The sequence below is a fragment of the Oryctolagus cuniculus genome, chromosome 6 (genome assembly GCF_051225735.1).
Source record: "Oryctolagus cuniculus isolate XC-2025 breed Fujian yellow rabbit chromosome 6, ASM5122573v1, whole genome shotgun sequence".
NCBI lineage: Eukaryota > Metazoa > Chordata > Mammalia > Lagomorpha > Leporidae > Oryctolagus > Oryctolagus cuniculus.
Genome location: NC_142872.1, coordinates 29,897,728 through 29,910,579, shown reverse-complemented (window position 1 = coordinate 29,910,579; position 12,852 = coordinate 29,897,728). Strand labels below are relative to the sequence as shown.

The 12,852-nt window shown below is 43.4% G+C and overlaps 1 protein-coding gene across 1 annotated transcript; it reads right to left on the bottom strand.

Moving 5' to 3' along the window:
* Positions 1-3,890: 3,890 nt before the first annotated feature.
* Positions 3,891-9,899, bottom strand: PCDHB1 (protocadherin beta 1). Its single transcript, XM_017341607.4, has one exon. It carries the CDS (start codon positions 9,703-9,705, stop codon positions 7,249-7,251), a length of 2,457 nt encoding a protein of 818 aa, XP_017197096.3. The 5' UTR covers positions 9,706-9,899; the 3' UTR covers positions 3,891-7,248.
* Between the last annotated feature and the right edge of the window lie 2,953 nt (positions 9,900-12,852).

The window sequence follows — 12,852 nt, the reverse complement described above, 5'->3', positions numbered from 1 at the left end:
GCAGAGGATTAGCCTATTGAGCCACGGCGCCAGCCTGCTCTCTCTCTTAAATACATAAATATATAGTTTTTACATTCTCAACATAGGAAAACAACCTCAATTTTTTAAATTAATTATTTTATTTGTAAGGCAGAGTTACAGAGAGGCAGAGGCAGAGAGAGAGAGAGAGAGACAGAGACAGAGAGAGATTTCATCTGCTGGGACACTCCCCAAATAGCCACAACAGTCAGAGCTGTGCTGATCTGAAGCCAGGAGCCAGGAGCTTCTTCTGGTTCTCCCACATGTGTGCAGGGGCCCAAGCACTTGGGCCATATTCTACTGCTTTCCCAGGTCACAGCAGGGAGCTGGATCAGAAGTGAAACAGCCGAGACTCAAACTGGCACCCATATGGAATGCCAGCACTACAGGCGTTGGCTTTACCCACTATGCCACAGTGCTGGCCCCATCAACCTCAATTTGATACAAAACACCTACAGAGAACTACAGCAAACACCATACATGTGAAAAACTGGACAATTTTCCCTAACACTGGGAGCAAGGCAAGCATGTCCTCTCTCACTATTCCTATTTAACGTTGTTCTGGAAGTCCTAGATAAAACATTATGAAAAGAGAAGGAAATGGCCGGCGCCATGGCTCACTAGGCTAATCCTCCACCTGCGGCACCAGCACACTGGGTTCTAGTCCCGCTTGGGGCGCTGGATTCTGTCCTGGTTGCTCCTCTTCCAGTCCTGCTCTCTGCTGTGGCCCGGGAAGGCAGTGGCTCAAGTGCTTGGGCTCTGCATCCGCATTAGAGACCAGGAGGAGGCGTCTGGCTCCTAGCTCCTGGCTTTGGATCAGCGCAGCACGCCGGCTGTAGTGGCCATTTGGGGGGTGAACCAATGGAAGGAAGACCTTTCTCTCTGTCTCTCTCTCTCTCCCACTGTCTAACTCTTCCTGTCAAGAGAGCAAGCGAGAGAGAGAGAGAGAAAGAAATAAAAGGTATCTATAGTACACATGAATAGTTATAGAAGTTTTATTCTTAATTACTAAAAACTGGGACTGATCAAGGTATTCATTAATGTTTGAATAGACAAATTGTGGTGTATCTACACAATGGGATATTCATCAGTAAAAAGAAATTATCTTCTATTCAAGCAGTAGGATCTAGGGATTGATGTTATGGTATAGCAAGTGAAGCTGCCACTTGCAAACTTGGCATCCCATATGGGAACTGGTGTATCCTGGCTACTCCCAATCTAGCCCCCAGCTAATGTGCCTGGGAAAGCAACAGAAGATGGTGCAGGTGTTTGGGCCCCTGCCACCCATGTGGGAGACCCAGATGAAGCTCCCAGCTTTGGCTTGGCCCAGTGCTGGGCATTGCAACCATCTGGGGAGTGAGCCAGTGGATGAAAGACCTCTTTCTGTATCTCTAACTCTGACTTTCAAAATAGGTAAATACATCTTTTTTTTAAAAAAAAAGAAGTGAGATATATGTCCCTTCTCTTGAATCTGATCCCTATGACTACCAGACCAATAAAAAGAATGGTGAACATGATACTTGCTCTTGGCACCTAGGCACCATGTTGTAAAGCAGGCCAGGCTACATAGACTGGAAACATACAAGCATTTTTGGTTACTGGCCAGAATCTAACATATAAGGAAAGTCACTTCCAGATGATACTATCCCATAGCTACATGTTACCCTCAGCCTTTTTTAGCTGAGGCCTCAGTCATCATGGACAGAGACAGCCCATCCCCATTGTGCTTTGTCCAGATCCCTGACCCATGGAGTTCAAGATCACCATAAATTTGGATTTTTAAGCTTCTAAGTTTTGGGTTGAGTTATGACATAACAATAGATAACTACAGCATTTATTAATTACTCTTTCATAATTTTAATCTTTTGGTTCTGTTATTGATGAATTCCTTAGTTATATGCCAATTTACTAATTTGCTCATTAATACCTTCCAGACTAAATTTTGTGCCATCTATTGATGTTTTATTACAATTACTATGTTTCATTTCTAAAATTTCTGGTTGTCAGGGAGGGGGCGTTTGGCCTAGCAGTTAAGATACTGGTTAGGACAACCATGTGCCATATTGGAGTGCCTGCATTCAACATTCAGCTCTGGCTCCTCATTCCAGCATCCTGCTCACATACATCCTGAAGGCAGTGATGACGAATCAAGTAGTTGGATTCCTGCCAATCACATGGGAGACCAGGATTGAATTTTTGGCTCCCAGCTTCTGCTTCCTGGCCATTGAGGACAAACCAGAGGATGGGAGCTTTCCCCTCCCCCAAATATTTAAAAAAGTTTAATTTCCAGTTGAATATATTCTTAGCTGTTTTATTTTAGTCTTAATTTTTGCTTCTCTTATAACTTACTGTCCTTTATTTTATTTTTTTAGATTTATTTATTTATTTATTTGAAAGGCAAAATTACAGAGAGGAGGAGAGAGACACTGGTTTACTCCCCAGATGGCCACAACAGCTGAGGCTGGGCCAGGCTGAAGCCAGGAGCCCAGAACTTCTTCTAGGTCTCCCACATGCATGCAGGAGCCCAAGCACTTGGGCCATCTTCTGCTGCTGTCCCAGGTGCATTAGCAAGGAGCTGGATCAAAAATGGAGCAGTATGGTCTCAAACCAGCATCCAAATAGGAGGCTGGCATCACAGGTGGAGGCTCAACCCACTGCACCACAGTGCTAGCCCTTATTGTCCTTTCTGTATGTGCAATTCCTTAGTTCATCTCTGCGAGCATCCTAAACAGTTTTATTTTATTGATACTTTTAAAAACATTGTCTTTTCTTCCTCTCCATTGGACAGCCTATAATCAGGTTTTACAGTAGTGATTTTGGCACAACATGATACCAGAATAGTACATATTACTTAGACTTCTAGCCTTTGTAAGCCTGCAACACACTGTAAGGTTTAGCTTCCAGAATTTAAAAAAATATTGATTTGAAAGGCAGAGTGACAGAGGAGGGTCAGGGAGGGAGAGTGAGAGGAAAGAAGAGAAGGGGAAAGGGAAAGAGAGAGAGAAATCTGTATCTATCTGCTGGTTCACTCCCTGAATGGCCACAACAGCTGGGGCTGGACCTAGCCGAAGCCAGGAGCGAGGAACTCTGCTGAAGTCTTCCATGTGGGTGGCAAAGATTCAGGTACTTGAGCCACTGTCTGCCGATTCCCAGGTGCACTTAACAGGGAGCTGACTTGGAACTGGAGTAGCCAGGACTGCTGCTGGCACACCAATATGGGATGTGGGTGTCCCAAGCCTCAGCGTAACCCACTGCACAATGACGCCCACCCCAGCTTCAGGAATCTTTTGGCAGTGGGTTTTCGATCACCCCTTATGAACATGACAGACTCATCCTAACTTCTTTGTTTTAAGTAGTGACGTTGGTTTTTCTTCTTCTTTCCTAGAGAATGTTTTGTTCCTGATTTCCAGGGAGAGCCAGACTAACTGCAGCCAATGCCATCTTCCCATCCCATGGCTCAGAAGTCCAGGGCTTTCATCTCAGCTTTCTACTTTATGTCTCTATTAAATTTCTGTTTTTGTGTCATTTAATTTTCTATTTTTAATTTTTACCTTTCATTTCTGTGTTTAGAACAGAGCATGGTATACAGAAGTATAAACTTACTTCACCAATTTGACCAGAAAAAATTATTTTCACCTTTTAATATTCTGCCTCAATGTTATAGAAACTCAATCAAAACTATAACAATATTATTAAAAAGTATTACATAGATTTAGATATTAAGTCAAACTTGTAGTTGAAGAATGGGTGTCCAGCTAGTGACACTGAACTCTACAGAAAATAGACATTTGTATGGGAGAATTATGTAGATGAATTCTGCTTCTAGCAATGAGATAAATTCATCTTTAAATCAGAAACAAAAAATACACAGACATGATAAATAAAGTAATGCATTTATTTATGTTTAGGAAAATTACATAAAATCAGACATAGCAATTTCATTACTTGTATATCTATATGTCTAATTTCAGCATATAATTCTACTTTTAAGTAACACTCTATTATAAATATATAAACATGTCTGTATAATAAATTTAAAATTTTATAGTATAATATATTTAATAATTATATAACTGTAGTTAAAATTTTAAATTCTGTTAGTGTAATTTTCATTTAAAGTTAAAGCGCAATTATGAAGGAACTTTAAAAATATTAAAGAAATTTATAGATTTATATTTATATTCTTAACATAATCTAACATACCAGGTTAAACAAAGCAATCCTAAATTTGATGAAAATGTATTATATTTTGATAATTCAAGTCTTTAAAATCTGCTCTTCATCTTAGCTAAAAGGGTTTGCTGAATAACAAAATAAATAATAATAGCATTAGGTTATAATGCAAATACTAAAGTAAATACCCATGAGTCTACATATAAAGAAGTAAGTAGATAAATACATGGAGGAATCATGGCAAGTTTTCCTTACAAAAGAGCTTTAACCAATTAATTGTAAAAAAGGAATCAGGGAAACAGAAAATTATCATTAGGATGCTATAGTATCAGTTGCCACAGGAGATATCCAGCAATGGATACAAACATTAGTTTAAGAAGAAACATGACGTTTGCCTAGTTTCTAAGTATCTTCCCCCAGCTATTTATTGATTACAAAGAGAAAAATGATAACTTTACTGGGCAGAAAGTTGGTAGACATTCTCTTAACCAAGATTACTATCACTCTAACAGTACTGAACTATGCACACTTAAAAATGGTTGATGTGGCAAATTTTACACTATGCGCTTTTTTTAACAAAAAAATGATCATCACCAGGGTAAGGACACACTGACACCACATCCCTACTGATATCATATACAAAGAAGGACATAATATTTCTGTGGTATTCTTCCCAATAAAGCATAAACTCAATCTAATAGTGATAAAACAATAGCAGTTCTATACTAAAGGACATTTTATAATTGACCAGTACTCTTCAAAAGTCTCAAGCCCATGAAAAACTAGAAACAGCTAAGGAACTACCACAGGTTGTAGAGAATAAAGAGACATAACAACAAAATGCACTTTAGGATTTTATAATGGGTCCTTGAACATAGAAAAAAAGACATTAGGAAAAAAACTAGTGAAATCTGAAAGTCTGTAGTTTAGTTCATAGAATTGTACCAAAGTTAATTTCTTAACTTTGACAATTGTACAGTGGTTGTATCAAATGTTCACATTAAGGAAAGCTAGCTGAAGGGCACATCCCATATCAGCATGCCTGGGTTCCAGCTTCCAACTACCATGTACCCTTGAGGCAGATGATGGTTCAATTGATTAAGTCCCTGTCACCTACCTGTGGGACTGAGAATGAACTCTTGCCTCATGGTTCTGGTCAAGTCAGGGAATTGGGGAGTGAACCAATGGATGGGAGATCTCTGTCTCTCTTTCTACTTTTAAAACTAACTAAATAATAAAGCTTTTCAAAATACCTAATTGATTTCCTACTCTACTTTGTCTTATGACTTATTAGAAATATTTCTTTTTTATCAGTTTTTTTCTCATTACTTTAGTATGCCCAGAGAGGAAAATGGTTTACCATCAAATATGGAACTCCCTGAAAGTATAATTTAAGTCCATGTAATTGGTATCAGTTAATTTTTTTTCCTTTAATGGTTTTTTGGTAGTTGTGCTACAAATTACAAAACAGAATAAGTGTTCTGTAGCACATATTGCTATAGCAGGCCTAAATTATGTTTATTCTCATCTACCCTTCATTTTTGATTTTCAAATAATTGGTAAGGCAATCATCTAGATATGAAAGAGAAATTTGAGACTGGCCTGGCCGGCGCAACGGCTCAATAGGCTAATCCTCTGCCTTGCGGCGCTGGCACACCGGGTTCTAGTCCCGGTTGGAGCGCTGGATTCTGTCCCGGTTGCCCCTCTTCCAAGCCAGCTCTCTGCTGTGGCCCTCTGCAGTGGAGGATGGTCCAAGTGCTTGGGCCCTGCACCCGCATGGGAGACCGGGAGAAGCACCTGGCTCCTGGCTTTGGATCAGCGCAATGCGCCGGCTGCAGTAAGACTGGCCTAAAGCATCAAATGACATTAATAAGTCTACATCCAATTTAATTCTGGAGAATATTCCTGAATTTTATCTCCTGAGCTTCATATCCCCTTACATTTGCAAATAAGTAAAATTGAGTTTTTCTTTATCATTCCTCACTCCATATTTACCTGTGAGCATCAACATTCATTAGGTATTTCTATGATTATACATGATTGTATGCAAGGTGCTGACTCAAAGATAACCTCTACTCATCAGGGACAAAAATCTAGAAATTTCAGAATATTAAATTATGTCTTTGCTTGTCAAACCTAATAGCTTTCTGATATATCAGAGCTGAAAGCTAGTTCTCTTCTCTGAGCATGTACAATTTTTTTTTTTTTTTGACAGGCAGAGTGGACAGTGAGAGAGAGAGAGACAGAGAGAAAGGTCTTCCTTTTTGCCGTTGGTTCACCCTCCAATGGCCACCGCGGCTGGCGCGCTGCGGCCGGCGCACCGCGCTGATCCGATGGCAGGAGCCAGGAGCCAGGTGCTTCCTCACAGTCTCCCATGGGGTGCAGGGCCCAAGTACTTGGGCCATCCTCCGCTGCACTCCCTGGCCACAGCAGAGAGCTGGCCTGGAAGAGGGGCAACCGGGACAGAATCCGGCGCCCCGACCGGGACTAGAACCTGGTGTGCCGGCGCCGCAAGGCGGAGGATTAGCCTAGTGAGCCGCGGTGCCAGCGTGAGCATGTACAATTTCTACTGGGAAATGACTTAAAGGTAAAAAGTTACAGCATATCTCTACAAAACCAAACATTTCCTGTTCTAGGACCAATGACATGCAGAAGAAATGAGAATGACTCATTCATTCATTACCTATCACAGATGAGATGGAAAAGCAGAAGTTCCATATGCATTAAATAGATGGACTTCAAAATGTTCAAGAAAATAGAATTAAAAGAGATTGCACATTTTCCATGAATATTTTGAAGACCCCTTGAAGATGGCAACATTTCTTTAATCAGAATTCCAAATGCAGAAGGGGTTACAGATATATGATCTGGGGAGCAGGGCCACTGTTTTGTACTAAGTACGCCAAGCTTAAATCTTGATTTCCCATTTTCACCAAGCCACTCTTTGACTAACGTTGCCATCTACTATAATTTTTATTTTAATGAGGATGGGAGATCTTTGCACACCAGGTATAAAACTGTATTTCTCTTCTTTCCCTGAAGGTCTGTTGAAGTGAGCTACATATAGTCATCAGGTACCTGGGCATGGCTTTCTGACCCCTGGGATCTGTTTCTACTAGAATCTGGAGGTGAAGTGGAGCCCGTCCCTGTTTTTACCTCTCCAGCAGCATGGGGGAAAGGGAAGTTGGGCATAAAGCGCTTAAGAAACCTGAATTCACTGTTGCCAGTGCCAGTGGCTGAGCACATGTCATATGGACAAGGTTGGGATAAGGATCCATTGCCACCTCCTTGTACTAGGTTGTTAGGGAAATTACAATCATCATAAAAATGTTCTTGAATTGTAAACTTTTCTCTGTGTTTAATCTTCTCACAGATGTGTACAATGAAGATCACTGTGACAGAGAGGAGAAAGAGAAAGCAAAGTGCAGCCAGAGAAATAACCAAATATTTAGTGGATGGATTTACCTTTCTGGGATGTTTTGATGGATCCTGGAACTGCAGGTAGGGCTCTGAAAAGCCATCTACCAGCAGGATGTTGAGTGAGGCAGTAGTGGAGAGAGCTGGTTGGCCATGATCCTGAACGAGAATGGTCAGTTTCTGCATCATGGGGTCTCTCTCAGCTATCTGCCTCAGTGTACGGATTTCCCCATTTTGTCGTTGAACAGAGAATAACCCAAGATCAGTGGCTTTAAGTAGATGATATGAAAGCCAAGAATTTTGACCTGAGTCACCATCCACAGCCACCACTTTGGTTACCAAGTAGCCGGCCTCTGCAGACCTGGGCACCAGGTCATTGCAGGGAAAGGTGCCATTCTGTAGTGGGTACAAGATCATCGGGCGATTGTCGTTGTCATCCTGGACAACCACTCTGACAGTCACTTGGCTACTCAGTGACAGGAAGCCCCCATCAGTTGCCTTTACTACAAACTGAAAATCTTGAATAGCCTCATAATCCATGGTTCTAAGTGCATAGAGCTTCCCATTGTCTGAGTTTATAGAGATGTAGGCAAAGACGGATAGATCTCCACTTTTTGGAGGCAGCAGAGAATATGTAACTTGGGCATTCTCACCCACATCCAGGTCCTCAGCATGGACTTTGCCAATGAAAATCGCAGGGCTGTTGTTTTCTCGAACAGTCAAGATATAGGAATCCTCCTGAAACACTGGGGGATTGTCATTGATGTCTGCTATTAGCACCTCTATCACAGTCTCCGTGGAGAGGCTGGGTGGCCCAGTGTCCACGGCGACAAGGGTGATATTATAGCTGGGGACCTCCTCCCGATCCAAGCCTCTGGCGGTGACCAGCGAGTAGGAATTGCGGAATGTAGGTCGGACTGCAAAGGGAAGGTCTTCTCTGAGGAAGCAGGTGATTTTTCCTCCCACTCGAACATCCCGGTCTCGGACAGTGAAAAGGGCCACCACAGTCTGCAGTGGCGAGTCCTCAGGGAGAGGGCTGGACACAGAGGCGATCATCACTTCAGGAGGGTTGTCGTTCACGTCCACCACTTCCACCAGCACTTTGCTGTGGGCAGAGAGGCCTCCCCCGTCGGTGGCCTGAACGTCGATGTCATAGGTTTCAATCATTTCGAAATCCAGAGGCCCTCGAAGCCGAACCTCCCCACTTTGCGAGTCAATCTCAAACGTCTGCAGAATCGCTTCTGGGTTTTGGGCTAAGGAGTAAGTTATCTCCTTGTTGGTGCCCTCGTCTAGGTCCGTGGCAGTCACAGCGGCCACCAAAGAGCCCCTGGCGCTGTCCTCCGGTACCTGAGCTCGGTACACCAACCTGGAGAACTGTGGCACGTGGTCGTTGACGTCCAGAACCAGCACGCGGATGTGGGCGGTGCCAGACTTGGGCGGGGACCCGCCGTCCACCGCGGTGACTGTCAAGTTGACTTCAGGCTGCTCCTCTCTGTCCAGGGGTTTATCCAGCACCAGCTCGGCATATTTGGGCCCGTGGCTGCGGAAGCGAGTGTGCAGGTGGAAATACGCGTTGGCGCTCAGCGTGTAGTTCTGGAGCCCATTGAGACCCACGTCCAGATCCTGGGCGCTCTGCAGAGGAAACCGCGAACCCAGCGGGGTGCTCTCCGGAATCTTTAAAAGCGGCTCCTTGTTTAGGAAAACTGGGGCATTGTCATTGATATCAAATACCCTGACCTCAGCACGGAAGGACTGCAGAGGCTCCACCAGCACTATTTCAAAGTGCAGAACGCACGGGTCAGCTTTGCCACAAAGTGACTCCCGATCCAGTTTCTCCTTCACAAACAAATCCCCGGTCTTGCGGTGGAGCCGGAAATGCAGCTTGTTGCCCTCAGACACGAGCCGCGCCCCGCGTGCAGCCAGTTTCCCTACCTCCAGCCCCAGGTCCTTAGCCACGTTGGCTACAAAGGAACCGCTTTCCATCTCCTCCGCCACTGAATAGCGGATGGTTGCCGCGCCCCCCACAGATACGCACAAGAAAAGGAGCAAAGACTCCACTTGCCTGCTTCGCCAAGGCTTTCTGCGCGCGGCCGCCATCAGTTCTCAGCGGCGCCCCTGCGCTCTGTGCAGCCGCAGCCACCTGTTGGGGATACACTTTCACTTTCCCGCACCCAGCTCCCGCCTTTGGGGGCTGCTCCTGGCTTTACCAGCCCCCCACCGCAGCGCCACCCACGGCTAGCAGAGCCCCTAAGCTGTTTTGCACTTGGAAGAAACTGTATTGAGCAACTCAACTCCCCAGTCTACCCAATGTATTAATAGAAATGTTCTCATTCCGGAGAGTTAGGTAAGGGTTGAAAGTTTGTTGCCAAAGCAACAGCAGACTCTCTTGCTAATTCCCTTTCAGGAAAAAAATGTCCTTGGGAATTAAGAAGCCAATTAGGCTACTCGCTCAGGTTGAAGTCATCTTTATCTGCTAACCAGTGGGGCCGTGCAGCCACAGGCAAACAGTGACGAATTTAAGCTACATCTGCACACTCCACAGTTTGCCCAGAGACTAAGGAAGAAGCAAAGGGACCCTGCAGTGTCTTCTGGAGCTTGAGCCAAATATATGGGGGCGGGGGTTGGAGATCACGGAGGAAATGGAAGATAGGAAAAAGAAAGAGGACTGTGGGGTGTCATCCTACAGGAACCAGAGGTCTACTAGGCACAGTGATAGGGGGCTAAGACCAACTGGCACCTGATGCACACAAATCCATCCCTGTCCCCGGATCCTAAAACGCTTAGGACTGCAGCTGGCTTGTCACTTATGAATATGATGGCTGTAATATTCATTAGGTATGATTTCTATGCACTGACACCGTGTTACGTGATTTATATAAAAATATATATATTCTTTCTCTTTCTAAAGATGAAGAAAGTGAGGCAGGAGAGTTTATGTCACAATGCAAGATCCTCTGCCTAGTAAATATTAGAGATGGAACTCGATTTAATTTTATCTGACCCCAAAAATCACTATATTGCCCTGCTTCCCAGATGATATAGAGGATAAATCAAATGAAGATAAGCTTCTGGCTTTTTTATTTTAAGGGAAATAAGATTATTATATATATTGAAAATGGCATGACAGAAATATAGGAGAAACCTGTGTGATCATTGGATCATAAATTGTTTGTTACCGCCAAAAGGTGAGACTCAATCTTTCTCACTGCCCCCACCTTTTAAACGGATATGGAAACTAAGACTCCAAGTGATGAAGTCACTTGCCCAATTCATACAGCTACTCATGGCAGTATAAGAATTTATTTCAAATGGGGCCAGCAATATGGCATAGCTGGTAAAGCTGCTGTCTGCAGTGCCAGCATCCCATATTGGCACCAGTTCGAGTCTAGCTGCTCCACTTCGATGCAGCTCCCTGCTAACGCACCTGGAAAAGCAGCGGAAGGTGGCCCAAGTACTTGGACCCCTGCACCCATGTGGGAGACCCAGAAGAAACTCCTGGCTCCTGGCTTCGGATCAGCCCAGATCTGGCCATTATGGCCATTTGGGGAGTGAATGAGCGGGTGGAAGATCTCTCCCTTTCTCTCCCTGCCTCTACCTCTCTGTAACTCTACCTTTCATATAAATAAATAGATCTTTTAAAAAAGAATTTATCTTCTGACATTGTTTCATGTTCATTATCAAAAGCATTTGATTCTCCATTTGTGTTTGATATGTTATATCCTAGATGCTATAAAATTTATTGTCACCAGTGGGGGGAAAAGTGAATGTAAATGGAAAGTATACAAAATATTAGTGATATCCTGACATGAAGGAGTTTATGAATCCCTTAGTCTCTATCAGATGTCTTAACACCCGGCTTAAGTGTGTATTCTTTAGTTTTGCCTCTTATAAGAAGTATACAGCAGATAATCATTTGAATCTGCTTTATTTCTCTCATTAAGAGCTCAATGTGAGGTTAATGTGCTGTATTTAGCTCAATTCATTCATTTTCATTACTGTGTAGAATTCCAGTGTAATGCCTTCTGGCTAAATACCATCCAGAACACATCTGTAATTGAACTAAGTTGTACTTATTGACTTACTGCAACAAAGGATGCTGTACACCACAGAGAATGAAGGGACATCTCATTAAGAGGCTCTTTGAAAGAACATGTGGTATCTGGTCTTGTGTTAGATTATTTGGGGGAGTTTGAAGTAGGGCTTTCCTCTGGATTGGATACTGCCATAAGTGGAATTAATTCTAAAATAAGTACATTAGTCATTTATAGTTTTGGTTTTTTTAAAAAAGGGATATGTTTCTCTAGTGATTTATAATTTATGCATAAGTTTCTGACATCTTAGGAACTCTTAATACAGTCAGTTTCCAAATAATTAATTCAGGCCGGTGCCGCGGCTCAATAGGCTAATCCTCCACCTAGCGGCGCCTGCACACGGGGTTCTAGTCCCGGTCGGGGTGCTGCATTCTTTCCCAGTTGCCCCTCTTCCAGGCCAGCTCTCTGCTGTGGCCAGGGAGTGCAGTGGAGGATGGCCCAAGTGCTTGGGCCCTGCACCCCATGGGAGACTAGGAGAAGCACCTGGCTCCTGCGTGGTGCGCTGGCCGCAGCGCATCAGCCGTGGCGGCCGTTGGAGGGTGAACCAACGGCAAAAGCAAGACCTTTCTCTCTGTCTCTCTCTCTCACTATCCACTCTGCCTGTCAAAAAAATTAATTCAAAACTATCAATTTAAAAAATATATTCTCAGAACTAAAGTATAAGAAATCCTGCTTTTTTCTTTTTTAAAAGATTCTTTTTTCATTGAGATAAAATTACACATGTTTTCACATACAACATGATGTTTTGAAATATATACGCATTGTGTAATGACTAAATATAGATAATGAATATATGCATTACCTCACATAGTCATCATCTTATGGTGAGAACACTTAATATCCACTCTCTTTTCAAAAGCTTTCAAAAGTACAATGTATTCTACAATATATTGTTGTGCAGCTTAAGCTACTGCTTATGAAATCAGCAGCCCATTTTGGAATGCCAGCTGAGTCCTGACTGCTCTGCTTCCAATCCAGCTTCCTGTTTCCCAGTGTGCCTGAGAAGGCATGGATGATAACCTAAGTATTTGGGACCCTGCCACCTACGAGAGAGACTTGAGGGGAGTTCCCTGGTCCTGGCTTCAGTCTGGCCCAGCCCTGGCTGATGCAGACATTTGGAGAGTGAATTAATAGATGGAAGATCTGTCTCTCC